The sequence below is a fragment of the Myotis brandtii genome, unplaced genomic scaffold, assembly GCF_000412655.1.
Source record: "Myotis brandtii unplaced genomic scaffold, ASM41265v1 scaffold165, whole genome shotgun sequence".
Classification (NCBI taxonomy): domain Eukaryota; kingdom Metazoa; phylum Chordata; class Mammalia; order Chiroptera; family Vespertilionidae; genus Myotis; species Myotis brandtii.
The window spans coordinates 10,186,863-10,201,821 of NW_005356042.1; the positions used below are offsets into that span (position 1 = coordinate 10,186,863).

The following is a 14,959-nucleotide window of genomic DNA, read 5'->3' on the forward strand; positions in this document are numbered from 1 at the left end:
GAGGCGTGATACTCACACTAGGGGACCAGCAGTGCCTGGTCTGATGAATAGGGCTGACAAGCTGGGCCAAGGTGCTAAGCCTGGCTTCCTTTGCCCCCCACAATGCCCTCTTAAGACCCCTCAGTTCCAATTAGAGCCTCCTTTTTCATTCCTTACACGTAACTCTCATTCAGGGAGCACTCCTACTGGTAACAGCAGGCCTCTCTTATCAAGAACCAGCCCGGCAAGGTCCCGTGCCACTAAATTCTTAGAGCAGCTCCCCGGGAAAGATACCCATTTCACAGACCAGAACGCTGAGGGCAAGAGGAGCCAAGAATGCTGCAGTTACCAGCAGATTGCCATACATGCATTTCCTAAATCCTCAGATACATGCTTCTTGCCATCAATGTGCTTTGAATGCCATATTGGTGTTTTTTTTTTTCCTCTCAATGTGTCGTTAAATCAACGATGCATCTTACTCTCAATGGTGTCTTAAAATAGAGGAAACACAGCTGTACTCAGGAAGTGTAGTAACTCCCATCTGCCTGGTGTCTACACTTGCAAGGCGCCCAGAGCCATGCCCTCCACCCGTCTACTGCCCCGAGGCAGCTGTGACTCAGAGAAGACGAGTAACTTGCCCAGGTCACAAGCTAATACTGATATCTCTGTGGCCCTTGAGCCCAGCAGACTGGCTCTGAACCTGAGCTCTTTCCTATGTATCCCATACTGTCGTGCTCTGAGGTGCTAGGGCTTAGGGGGCCCAGCGTGTCCTAGGCCTTCCAGTGGGCCAGTGACTCAAGCAGGCAGCGGAGTTGGAGAAGGCAAGTTGCTCGGAAAAGAAGTTAGCAAGCCCACACTGTGTTCTGACCCCCCCGCCCCCGCCATTGGTAAAAGAGGCTTCGGAAGTATAAACCCTGCCTTGTGGAGACACCAGGCGGAGGTGAGGCTGCTCTGCGCATCGGTCAGAACACCTCCGGCTCCCAGCGGGCAGCCCCTGACCGGGCCTCTGACCCCCGCCGCGCCTTGGCAGCTGGGCCCTGCGGGCAGGCAGGAGGTCTGGAAGCAGATCAGGAAGAACAGAGTCCTCATTCATGAGCATGTTTATGAAGAAGGAAAAAAAACGTGTGTGAACTGCATGATGAAACTCAAACCCTTAGTGCTTAATGTGAGTCAGGGCCCGAGCCAGCAGAAGGCCTGGGAGTCCAGGTGCCTGTGGCAGCCAGCCAGAGGCAGGCCGGGGCGGAGAGCAGAGCCGTCTCTGGCCTGGGGGCCCTGCCTCAACCGGGCGAGGAGGATATGAGGGCCGTGGCCGGCGCGTCTCTCGGAGGGCAGACCACACTCCTGGGAGAAAGTGGGGCATGTTCTAGGAGATCTCTGAGCAGAATCTGGAATTTCCTTCAACCAGTGTGTGTGTGTGTGTGTGTCGGTGTGTGTGAGAGAGAGTCACATGTCCATGGGTACCACTGGCAGATTCAGAACCCCAGGCTGCCCTGCAGTGTCGCTAGATGCGGCTGTGCCCTCACTGGCCTCTGCAGATAGGACCACGTGAGGCTGGCGCTGACCCCCAGGAGGCCTCACTCTCCTCTCTCAGGGCCTAGATAGGAGAGGAAGTGTCTGTGGATGCAGCATCCACAGTCTCCTTTCCAACCACATGAAGCCACTGCCTGATGTGTGTAGGTATGTACACGTGTGTGCGTGCGCGTGTTCACCTTCACAGACACAACAAGCCCTGCTTTGAGATCACGGGGCACCTCCTAGGCCCCCCAGACTAGCTCTTGGCTCAGCAGGCATGGCAGGCTGCCTCCACCCTCCGGGCCCTGTGCACCCTCCAGACAGCAACACGTTCACCACAGAGGCCGAACCTGTGCTGCAGAGCCTACAGCCGCCTTGGAGACCCAGTCAGCCCTGACGAGCCCCCGGAGCCAGGCCTCCCCTTGATCCAGGGGCCTGGTGCCCAGACTTCAGACACGTGCCATACGCCCTCCCCCACCCCCTCTGAAAAGCCCACCACACCACTGAGTGCACCTGGCAATGCCAACCTCTGGACTTGGTCCTGAGGGGCTGAGCTCTGTTCTGAGGGTCAGGGCTGTGGGAGCGAGCGGCGAGGCATCTGCTGGATTCTCCCGCCAAGCTGGCTGTGGGACCACAGAGCCAGCCCAGGTCCCTCCACCTGGGGACCGAGGAGCCAGGTGCATGAATTTGGGAGGAGTCTGTGTGGTACAAGTGTGAGTGGTGGAACTAGAAAGACTCATGAGGGTCAAAGATGCAGATCCCCCCGCTGTAGAGTCACACTGCAGAGGCTCAGGGAGGTAGGGAGGGACTTGAACACCCAGCGCGGACCTGGTCCCTGGCTCCGCCTGAGCCTTTCCCACCAGCCAGGACTGCACGGGGCCTGATCCGCAGGCGCCTCCCTGCCTGCCCATGAGAGCTCATGAGAAAGAGTGTGGGAGGAGGACTGGGCCTCAGCACAACCCCGGGGGGCGCTCTCCAAAGATACGCCCTTTACAGAAGATGCTACATACATATGCACACACACAATCACACAGACACCCACAGGCCCCCCCCCCCCAATAAAGCAGACAACCACACTGAGCACACAAGACATGCACAAGTCTCACAACACAAACACTCACACGCTGGCTCATGGACACACCTGCATTCACACACAGAGAAACACGCACACTGTAACTCTTGTGTACAAACGCTCATACCCACATGAGTACACTCATAGCCACCCATCCATAAAAGCAGCAGTGACTAGACACACCCACACTTGTCCACTTAAACGCACATGCTCAGGCAATCACACACATACTGTCGCACCACACACCCAAAGCCATTCCCATATATAAAGACACTCACAAACTCAGAATGAGCCCACACCTTACACAATGTGCAGAGGTTCACAGACTCACAGTCACACTTGGGCACCCATGTGCTCATGCACACACTCACGCACACATATTCTCAAACTCATGCACACATGTATGTTTGTGTACATACCTATACATGTGCCCAGACACTCCAGCATACATGTATACACACCTAAAATGTGTGCCCTCATACTTTGCATATGTGCACCCACACTCACACGTACCCACACCCCAACTCAAGTGTGCACCCTAAGCATGCCCACCCTCACACGCCTCGAGCCAGTGAATATGAACTACAAAGCCAAGTCCCCTCCCTCATCCCATTGGTGACAGGCACATAGAAGGGACACTCACAGCAGCTTGAGGATTTCCACGTAGCAGCCGAGCGTGCGGTCAGCCTGGGGACCCAGCTCGATGCTCATGGTGCTGCAGGCAGGGCTGACCATGAGGCAGTCGATGAGGTTGGGCTCACTGTCGTTGCCCGCGCTGGCCGTCAGCGCCGGCTTGGCAGTGCTGGTGTGCTCCACCTCCACGTGGATCTCACTGGAGGCCACGACCACCGACTTGAGCCGTGCCTCGGACAGCGTGGCTTCCTGAGACACCAGGTCCGGGCTGGGGTGCAGAAGGCGCAGAGGTAAGGTGGGCTTCCGGTCGCAGGGCTGCTGGCAGCCGTTCCGGATCTCCTTCAGGCTTGGGGAATTGTCGCGGCTGGGGGGAGAGATGGGAGGGCATGAGCGTGCAGGCGGGACCATGTGGCCCTGGCGTGTATGCTGTGAGCTACAGACCCAGTGAGCACTTCTGCCCAGACAGGCTCCACTGTGCTCAACGCTCCCTGAACCCCCACAGCCCCGTCATGGGCCAGGTGGAAAGCTCAGCCTCTGCTCCTCACCTGGAAACCCACTTCAAGGGGATCTCAACCCCCAGAATCCCAAACTCCTGGGGCCTGCAGGTCCCTTCTGTCTGCAGCAGCCCCCATCACAGCACCTCTAAACACCATGTGCAGGTGTTAACAGGTGTTAACTGAGAAAGGGCTCTATGCATCATTGAAGTCATTTGTTTGGAAAATGCAGGGCCAAACACAATGAAATTGGTGCCCTGAAGCTGGGTGAAGCACCTCCTCCCTGGGAGCTTCCACGCATGACCAGGAGGCGCACCTGACGAGGTAACTCCAGCAACGGGTTTCCGTTGGTCCCCTGGGCTGGCACAGTGCTAAGTGCAACCACACAGACTCCGCAGACATCTGTGTCTGGCAATATTACCATCTCCAGGTTACGGGTGAGAAAAGCGCCAGAGGTCAAATGACCTACGCTTGGCACAGGGCTTCTAAGTGGAAGGGGCTGGGATTTGACACCATGGTGGCTTCCAAGATCCCATATGATCCCGTGCAGGTCCCCCTCCTCCATGAAGTTTTCTCTGATTTCTTCCACCTGCCCACTCACCCTGTCTTTGAATTAGAGCTTTCCATCCCTGGCTGGACACCAGTGTCCCCTAAGGCACATCTAAACATCCCGAACCCAATCAGATCAGAACTCCCTGAGGAGCTTTTAGGGCTCCCTGTGTGTGCAGTGAAGGCTGAGTCCACTGCTCCCAGAGACTCGGAGCACAATGATATGGTCACAAACAGCTCGTGCAGCCCTTCCCTAAACATGGCATGCGCATGTGCCCTGCACTTCCAAAGACGCACGTCCTCTTTGTGCACAAGGACTGGACTGAGCGCAGAACTTGGACCCGATGCACACATTTATCCAGCACGTGCCGTGAGCCAGGCCTGAGCTGAGCCCACCAGGATGCTTGATAAATGCACTGTAAACTTTGCTGGGGAAAAACAAAAGCCATGGGCTGAAGTCCGAAAAGTCTATGGTTGTTGGAAAACTGTGTGTGGTCTGTGGGGGGAGGGCAGCCTAACTATCTCTATGGGTTCAGAGCTAATTTGCTGCTCAAATGCTCAACACTCCATTTCCCTTTGTTTGCCTTTGCTGGGATTTAGGAGTGGATTTTCAAGGCTGTTGGCTCAGAGGGTGATTTTCCAGTGAGCCATGCTAACCTGGGTCAAGCTGTCTGCTCTGTGTGAGTACATCACGTACCACTGGGAGCACCGCGGATGGGCCCTGAGGACATCGTGGGGTTTTATTTTCCAGGACTGACCAACAAGGTGGGGTGGACCTGAGCCCAGGAAAAGTCTCCCAGGATTGTGGCCCTTGGGTGATTTCCTGGAAGAACTAAGGACGTCACTTGGAACCCAAACTACTGTGGGCTCCGAGGGGGGACGGGCGTTATAATCCTGTGCCTCCATCCTGGGCACCTGGTTATAACCAACATTCATGACTCCCCCATGGTCATGCTTGCCCCCTCTCATCCACCCTCCATGCAGCTGCTGCCAGAGGGGAATCTGGAAACTGACATCTCATCAAGTCCCTTCTTAACTGAATGCCAATGCTCTTTGAGTAAAAACTCGGCAACTGAAACACAGGCACAGCTCTGCCACTCAGCGCGTGCTCCCTGGCCAGCAGCATCCGCATTACTGGGCGTCAGTTAGAGAAGCAGCGTCTCAGGCCTGCCCCACACCTGCTGCGTCTGCACCTGCACTTAACACACAACCCCCAGGAGCAGCTCAGCCCAGGAGGTTTGAGCAGCTCAGCAGTCCATGGCCAGCGCCTTCTCCAACATCATCTTTTGCTTCTCTTCCTTTCCCTTTCTCTGCTGCAGTCTCAGTTCCCTTCACTACCTCCTCTGCTGTGGCCCTTCATCTTTAGGATGGAGCAGATCACCGGAGGAGCTTGACAAGAATGCAGATTCCTGGGCCTGAGCCCAAAATGGACATCAAGGAATCTGCTTTTTAAAGAAGCAGCTCAGGGGATTCTGAAGCAGGTGGTTAACCACAGGTAGAAAAATGGAGACTTCACTTGCCCTACCAGGCCTTTGCACATTCTGTTCTCTCTGCTTGGATCACCTCATCCTGCCTCTTACCTAGTTAACAGCTAGTAGGTCTCAACTTAAATATCACCCGCTGAAGGATCCCTTCCTCACCTCTCCTGGGAGAAGGGGTTCTCAACTCTAGCCATGAACTTGACTTGCCTTTGGAACAATCCAATACTACGGCCATCCTAATTCAATCAGAACTGCAGTGGGTGGGGCTCAGGCACCAATTCCCCCCTTCTTTATGAAGCTATAACCAGCAGTATGCTGGTAAATGTCTAACAACCTAGTCTCCAGAAAAAGGAAGCCCTGTTTTGTAGTGTTTGCCAATTTCCTTAGTGTAAATACTCCCACTGTGACCAAATTCAAGCCACCAATGTGCCATCACTGACTGTGGAACTGAGAAGAGGTGTGCTTCCAAGTGTAACAGGGCTCCAGCATACCCGGGTGTAACTTACACACAGAACAGGCAGTGCATAAATCTAAGGTGCAGAGCTTCGTGAGTTTTCACACATTCCCGTGTAATAACCAGCCACCAGATCAGGACATTTTGGCACCACGGACATTTTGGGCCGGATAATTCTGGGTTCTCTGAGGGGGGCTGTCCTGCACCTGGCAGCATGCTCAGCAGCATTCTTGACTTCCACCCACTGGATGCCAGCAGCACCCTGCCCCCTGCCAAGTTGTGGCAACCCCAAATGTCTCCAGACCTTGCCACATATCCCCTGGAGGCCAACACTGTCCCCAGCTGAGCACCACCGGCCAAGCTGTAAAACATTTCCAGGAGCTCAGAAGTTTCTCTCGTGCTTTTCCAGCTAGCTCTGCCCCCCAAAGGTGACAACTATTCTGGTTCTGTCACCATAGATTCATTTTGCCTGTTCTTGAACTTGAAGGAAAAATAATCACACCATATGTATCTCTTGGGTCTGACTTCTTTCACTCAATGTTATGTTTGTGAGACTTGTTCGTGGCTGCACGAGTTCATTCATTCCTGCTGCTACATAGTCTAGCTTCTGAGAACAGACCACAGCTTAGTTATCTGTTCTACTGTCAGAGGACACTGGAGTCGAGGCAGGTTCCAGTTTGGGGCTATTAAAAATAACGGTGCTGTAAACATCCTTGTACAAGTCTTCTGATGAATACACCGGAAGCTGAGGAGCTGGGTCACAGAGCAGGTGTCTGCTCAGGTTTACCTTCTGATTTTGTAAAGCCTCCCAGGTGACTGGTATGCAGCCAGGATTGAGACTCCCTGCTGGAGACCATGCTAATGCCACCTCTGGCTTCTGCCATCACAGCCCTGACCTAGCTGTACTGTATCCACTTGCTTGCTCAATCCCTACCCCTCCACCTGCTGGTGCACCCTCTGCTCTGGGAGGGCAGGGGTCCCATCCGGCTGGCTCACTTGGTGCCTTCCATACCTGGCACTTCATGGGCCCTCACATACTGAGTGAATGAGAGGAGGAAACCTGGCTGTTGCCATCCCCCTAACTGCGGCAGTGTGCACGGTTCCTAACCCTGGCATTTTCCATCCCCCCCACCCCCCCACCCCCCAGGACGGGAACTGGGGCAGAGTTCCAGCACCCTTGTCTTTGTCTCCTGCTCCCAGGTCAGGGAAACCCTGCAGGGCATGCTGGCAGGGCTGTGGAGATGCAGAGGGAAAGCTCTTAGATGTGTGGGTTCCTCCTCCTGCCCCAACCCCACCCGAGTCCCAGCTCAGGGGTTCTGGGGGAGCGCCCAAGGAGGCTGAGATGAGTCAGAGGCGTCAGGAGGAAAAGGAGCCTGAGAATGGGTGTGAGTGTGAGTGTGAGCGTGTGTGTACGCGTGCGTGCGCGCGCACACACACACACACAAGTGACCATTTCATGCTCTTCCTGCTTCCTGGGGTGGCCTGAGTTTGAAAAGCACGCTGATCAGATTGGGTCCAGAGCTAGAGCAGTGAGGTCAAGGGTGAGTACCACTGTGTACACAGGGATGCTGGGACGTACACCTCCCTCTGACCCTCTTCTTTACTTGACATAACATGTTGTAGGGTACACACAGGCACTTGGGAATGGTCAGCATGGCATCTTTATGTTTGGGCCTCAAGGGCACTGCCACCTCTTTCTGAACAAGGTGGACATGGTCCCCTTTAAATGTCAGGATCTGGGGCTGAGGACATTAAAATAGTCGCCCTCCCTTCCTAAGCCCGGTCACACAACATACCCCCTTGTTGAGGTTCACTTGTGGCCCCTCCCCCAAGAACTCCAGGGCAGTGTTTGCTTAGAAGCCCCATGGGCAGGTTTTCAGGGACGCAGGGTCTGCACCGCCTTTTCCTTAAGGGCTGAAATATATTCCTGCTGGATCCCGACACATTCGGTGCCCCTGGAGTGGTGCCGTGTGCCACCTGAACAACTGGACCGGGTGGCGGCCACCGATGCCATCTCTGCCTGGCACATCCTACCCTCTCCAGTGACCCCAGAGGTCACTGTCGAAAGTTCTACGCAAATGGATGGCATTTGCGTCACTGCACCCCAGGAGCGATTCTCAATTAAGGAAGCCTGGGAGCTGGTAAATAACTACAGTGGTGGCGTCACCCTCAGAGGAGTAACTCGGAGACTGTTCCCCGAAGTCTGCCAGGATGTCCAGTGGGGAATGCACAGGTGCCCGCAGTGGTCACCTGCTTACTAACACAGGTCCGGGATCTACTATCTGTCCTCTCTCCCGTGCTTCCTGGGGTTCACAAACACTTGCACACATTCACACAGTGCACACACAACTCCCCATGCACACACCCACATGTGTGCACACATTCTCCCTCACACACATACATGCATCCACACTCATGTTCCAATGTGTCACACATGCCAGGTGGTGAGAAATATTCAGAATAAAACACTTGCTCCTAATGTCCAGTCAACACAACAGCCTTCAGTTGCCGGTACTGAATCTCAGTGTTTGTTTCCCAGTAATTCCTGGTTCTGGGCTCTGGAATCAGTGAGCACACGCGATCTGGCAAACACCCTGGAGGCTGGCCTGGTGAAAACCACTCCACCTCCCTGGGCTGGTCAGATATGTACAGGCCCCTGTCCTTGGTGACCCGCCCTCTCACTGTCCCCACCCTGGGTAGTAACCCCAGCCCTTCCCGGTGGCGACGGTGACTGACCTGTTGATGAACTCTTCATAGCAGGAGTAGATGGCAGCCAGGCACACGGCCACCAGGTTGGGCAGGACCCGGGGGTGAGGGCAGTGCCCTGTGGGGCCGTGCATGCTGGAAGAGAGCAGAGGGCAGGGTGAGAGGCAGCTGCAGGAGTGGCATCATGGCTGGGAGGCGGGGGGAGGCCGGGCACAGCTTGAGGTGGTCATGGGGGAGCACGCTGAGCCTTTTGCTGTGGAGTTGGCAATACTGGGATTGGGTCCTGGCTCTGCCATGTGCAGGCAGCAGAGAACCAAGGTCCAGCCATGAGCTCTGGATCCTGGTGCCTGGGTTCAAGTCCAGCTGAGTGGTCTTGGCATACTGCTTAACTCTCCACTCGCAGTTTACTTAGCTATAAAATGGGGACTATGGCCCCCTCCTTACTGGGTAACAACAAGAACCCAATTTTCTAAGTCATGGGAAGACCTAGCATAATATGGCCATGCGGCCTGGGCAGACACACTTATGCCTGGGGAGTTCTGAAATCTTTATTCATAATACCTCACTTTACTCTCAGAAGTGCCCTGCTTTGGAAGAAAAATTAGTATGGTCACCCTGACCTAGCATGGGGTCTGAAACACAGTTGCTAAGGCCTCGGTAGATGCAGCAATTGTTATTAATCATGGCTATCTCTGTGCCTCAGTTTTTTAACCTGTAAAATGGGACAGTTTGGGGCCTGGAGATAATATCTGTAACATTCCTGGAAAATCACTGTGGCCACTGGGACTAACCTAAAAAACTCTGCAAATCTTAACTGGATGCTTTAAAGGGACCCTGGAGTCACCCAAACTCTGGCAAAAGGACATGTCATTTGCGTTTGGGAATGCTTTGTGATGGCAGGGGAGTATATGGAGGAAGAATGTAACTTCAAAACTGGCTTAACCAGGATATTTTAATTTTCTTAAAACATAAAAGAAGAGTCATGACAGTGGCCACTAATGCTCCCATCACATTTATGCGTTGTTCTTAGTGTTTGTGTATTCGGTCACCAAAGCCCTCAACTGGATGGAAGTGGGTATTGCGATTCTCATTTACAGATTAGGAAACTGAGGCACAGAGAAAAATATTTAAAAATCAAAGCAAAAATAACCCCCCCCTACTCAAACCCCAGAAGGGAGTAAGAACCAGAATATTTGGCTTCCTTTTAGCCAAGTTTGGGAGGTAGCTGTCAAAGTCCCCAGTGGTGACTCTCTGGGCCACAGGGGATCACTTCCTACACACCTGGCACCGGAGGTGTGGAAATACTCCTATTACTCAGGACCATCACCATTCCCTGAGTTCCTACTGAGCATCAGGCATGCCAGGGGCTTCCTCATATATCACCTTACTTAATCACACAACCCCGTGTGGAGGACACAGGATCAGAGGTACAGGAATTGGCTCAGTGCCACACAGTAAGTAAGTGCCTGAGACCACAGGTGGTCAGGAGGCTCCAGGAGACCCTCACAGAAGAGGAGACGCTCCCAGCCCCTGAACACCAGTGGCTGCTCTCCGGGCACCCGGGGAGGGCCTGGTTTTGGGCTGAAGGACAGCTGGCTCACAGGCCGGGGGGGAGGGGTCGGCTGGGAGACCCACCTCTGAATGAACTTCTTCACCACCTCCATCCCCGCGTTGAGCTCGTTCAAGGCAAGGATATACTCCTGAGTAAACAGCCTCAGTCGCGGGCACTTCCCAAAGTCCTGCGGAGAGAACGGAGGGTAGGATTGGGACACGCTGCAGAAGAGGCAGGAGACCCGCAGGGGCGGTGGGACCCGCTCTGCCCGGAGCCACTGGTGCGGAAGGCAGCGAGGAAACACCAGCCACCTCCCCTTTCTAGAAAGCACACACGTTCACATTTTCTCTTCAATAGCTTGGCCCTGTGACACTCATGCTTATACCCTGTGACGGCTGACAAGAGAGACCAGACCTGTCCTGTCACAGGCGGGTTTCTGGCATGTGTAGTCACCCATGTGTGGTCAGCAGGGTCAGCATGCCACATTTTCTCTTTCAATAGCTTGGCCCTGTGACACTCATGCTTATACCCTGTACGGCTGACAACAGAGACCAGGACCTGTCCTGTCACAGGCGGGTTTCTGGCATGTGTAGTCACCCATGTGTGGTCAGCAGGGTCAGCATGCCACACAGACATGGTCGGAAAACAGCCAACAGGGCCTCCCTCTGCACGGCCATGAGGGGACTGCAGACGTTTCTTCTGCAGCCACCTGACGGGTTCTGTGCCCCTGCTTTCCGCGGGCTCTCACCTGACGCCACTCAGAACAGCAGAGTCAGAAGATGCCCCAATCTGGGGCCATCCATTCGGGGGTTGCCTTGGGACTTCTTGGGGTTACGAAGGAGGCAAATGTAGTGCCCAGACATCCTCAGTGAGGAGACACCTTCTCCTGAGAGGACTGAGGCGGCCCGAACAACAGGCGTGGCCCCAGGTGGGGAGGGTTGCAGCCCAGGGCTCCTCAGGGGGCTCCCCAATCCTCTTGGCTGACCCTAGCCACCCACTGTGCTCCTCACTAAACTGAAGAGCGTCCGATGACTTTGGCTATAAAGAAGCCACCCTCAACGGGCACATGGGACCAAAGAGGCAGATCACACAGAAGGATGAGCTCAAGAAAGGCTGATGGGACAAGTAAGGGTGTGTTTGTGTGAAGAATGTAGAGTATGGGAGGAGGTGTGTGTGAAAAATGTGGGTGTGAAAGGAGGTGTGTGTGTGAGAGACAAGTGTGAGAGGAGGTGTGTGTATGACACGTGCAGTGTGAGGAGAGGTGTGTGTGTATGAAAGATATAAGTGTGAGAGGAGGTGTGTTTGTGAGACATACGTGTGAAAGGAGGGGTGTGTGTGAGAGACATAAGTATGAGAGGAGGTGTGTGTGAGAGACATTAAGTGTGAGAGGAGGTGTGTGTGAGAGACATAAGTGTGAGAGGAGGTGTGTGTGAGAGACATTAAGTGTGAGAGGAGGTGTGTGTGAGAGACATAAGTGTGAGAGGAGGTGGTGGGGGGAGAGGTGAGTGTGAGAGGAGGTGTGTGTGAAAAATGTGGGTGTGAAAGGAGGTGTGTGTGTGAGAGACAAGTGTGAGAGGAGGTGTGTGTGAGAGACATAAGTGTGAGAGGAGACGTGTGTGAGAGATGTAGGGTGTGAGAAGAGGTGTGTGTGAGAGACATAAGTGTGAGAGGAGGTGTGTGTAAGAGACGTGAAGTGTAGGAGTGGTATGTGTGCGGGAGAGAGAGGAGGCCTGGTAGGAAGGTCTGTGTGCTGGGTGGTGAGTAGGAGCAGAGGGAAGGTGGCTGATGCGTGGCTGCTAAAAGTGACGGGGCACAGGCTGGGAGGAGGAGGAGGAGGAGGGGGAGGAGGAGGAGAGGGGGAGAGGAGGAGTGGGAGAAGATGGAGGAGAAGGAGGAAGAGATGGAGGAGGAATAATCTGTCCAAACTCAGCCCTGGGGGGAAGACACTCTGTCTCCACCAACCAGCTCAGGCCATGGGTGCCTGTCTTACCTCAGCTGGAGCCTAATTAAGGGGCACTGAGCACAGACACAGGGACCCCCTGCTCCAGTGAGTGATGTTATTAGAGACTGACATCTTCTCAGCTCCCCCAATGCAGCCCGTCAACGTGGCGGGTGACAGAGGTCAGCTTGGAGAGGAAAGACTCGGGAGAGAGGAGCATCAGCCAGGAGAGGGCCTGGGGGTCTGCAGTTAGGGACCCGGAGGCTTAGCCGTGAGCTAGGTTTTGAACAGTCGGGAGGGGCAACCTGTGGTCACGAAGTTGACCACAAGACAGAGAGCACCTGGTGGTCTCCAGACGCATCTGCCCCCTACTGCCCCGCTCTGTGAAACCCATTTATTAAAAGCACCCTGAATCAGGACTCTAATCTGAAACAAAGCCAGGAGACTTTCCTTAAGGACCCAAATGATCCCTGGGCCGGCATGTGAGCTGAGTAGAATGTCCCCCCTGCCCGCCGGCCAGCACACAGAGGCATCTCTAGAGCTGCGGCTGCTTCACCTGAGCCAGGGTCCTCAGGACAACCTGGAGCTCATCTGATGCCATCCTGTCCACCAGGACTGTGCCTTTACATCAGCAGGGCAGCAGAAGCCATGGAGAAATACACATGTATATGCATACACTCATCCCTAACATGCAGAGACACGCACACATATGGACACACATATACACAAATGCACATACACATGCATGCACACACACAAAGCACTGAGCTGGAAGATGAGGTCCTTGCATGACAACAACACTGAAGCTTGATTGTGCTTTCAAGTTGAGAAAGATGCCCCGAATCCCCGAGTCCCTGGAAATGGGTGACAGGAAAGCTGTGTGGCCTTGGGCTGCCGGTCCTCTGTGTCCCCACCGTCAAATAAGGGTTGAAAGAACTGATTTCTAAACCCTTCTACCTCTAAGGTTTCATGATGCTATGAAAACTGATCCAACTGAACCCTGCTAAAAGGAACTGCTGTTACCTTAGCTATTAGATTTCTGGATAGCCAAGGCCATTTCCTTGGAAATGAACACTACATGTGGGTCTGGTGGCCTTTTGAAATGTGGATGCAGGCCCTGGCTTGTGTGGCTCAGTTGTCTGGGTATCATCCCATTCACTGAAAGGTTGCTGGTTCAATTCCCAGTCAGGGCACATGCCTAGGTTGTGGGCTTGATCTGGGTGGTGGGTGTGCAGGAGGCAGCCAACTGATGTTATACTCTCATATTGATGTTTCTCTCTCTCTTTCTAAATAAAATAAAATAAAATAAAATAAAAAACTATTCTTAAAAACAGAAAATGAAGGATATTTTTCCTCTTTGGAAAAGTCAAATATGCTCCCCTTGGAAAATAGGTCAGATCACTCAGTGGTCCACTGGGGACCACAGTCACATCTTCTTGCCTACTCTGCCAAAACAAGAACACTCCAATGAGTGGTGTGTGCATACAGGGACCATGGTCATCCTAGGAAATACAGTTTAACAATCTGTTTAGAATCTATAGGGGAACATACCAAAGGACTGCTTCCATCTGAATCGAATGTTCATTTCTGCCCCATGAGTAACACTCTTTGAGACTCTTAACCTCTCTAAGATTCAGTTTGCTTATCTATGAAATTGGGGCACATGATATATTTGCAGAAGATGCACCCTGAGAATAGGGGAACCTCCAAAACCCCAGAACACCACTGTGCTGTGTGATTTCCCCCATTTCCCCAAATGCCTCCTTAATGAGAAACACTGCACACAGGTGAAGAGAAGTCACACTATGCTGACAGGTGTGTGGCTGGCGGCAGGCTAGGCACACTCATTAACTAACCAGTGACTAGATTCCTCACATCAGCTCAGAGTCCCAGCTCCAAAATGGTGCATCGGCCTACGACCAATTACTACTAAATGGTGACATGGAAGGCCTGCCGTGCTCTCTGCACCTGGTATCAGCCGCTTCTCACACATCTCTGCTGCATGAGGGGTGCTCCCCTGTTCCGTCCACAGTTCTCTTCCCACTTAGTGTGTAATTAGTAGTCGCTTTATAGCAGCTCCAGACTCCAGAGTCACTTAGGGAAGTTCTTTAAAAGTGAAGTGAGAATTCGTGCTTGAGGGCCCCTGATGTCTGCCAGGCCACAACAGAGCTATAAATTCTGGATCTGCCTTGTAGCTGTTCTGATTTTTATCCAGAAAATTATTACATGGTCAACACTCCAGGCCCATAAAACTAGCCAAATATAAGGGAGATGTTGTATAGTTAAGCTATGCAAGGCTGCCTGAATTTTGATATTTTTCCCTTTGAAGTCAGATGTCCCAAAAGAACCCTTATTAAAGTCTACTGACTACCATGAAATATGCAAAAGTGTTCATGTGCCTGGGGAGGCCTGGGCTGGGCCAAGTATGCCCTCGGTAAGCTCTGTCACTGGTAAGTTGTGATGGGAAGTCCTTTGCAAAAGAAACTGCAGAACCTTTGCTTTGGACTCTGAAAGGGTGCCGCCTCCTCCTCACACCACATCCAGTGATTTTAAAATCAACAATCAGAGACCCTTTCCTCCCGAGGTAG

At 53.4% G+C, this 14,959-nt stretch overlaps 1 protein-coding gene across 4 annotated transcripts in view; it reads right to left on the reverse strand.

The window, feature by feature from the left end:
• CMIP (c-Maf inducing protein) overlaps nucleotides 1-14,959 on the reverse strand; it is an 85,345-nt gene that overhangs the window by 22,273 nt on the left and 48,113 nt on the right. For all 4 annotated transcript variants that reach the window (XM_014536721.1, XM_014536724.1, XM_014536722.1 and 1 more), the window contains 3 exons: nucleotides 10,516-10,619; nucleotides 8,911-9,015; nucleotides 3,207-3,560 (listed from right to left, as the gene is read on the reverse strand). In XM_014536721.1, the coding sequence (XP_014392207.1) occupies nucleotides 3,207-3,560; nucleotides 8,911-9,015; nucleotides 10,516-10,619 (563 nt within the window). The remainder of the gene's footprint in view (nucleotides 1-3,206; nucleotides 3,561-8,910; nucleotides 9,016-10,515; nucleotides 10,620-14,959) is intronic.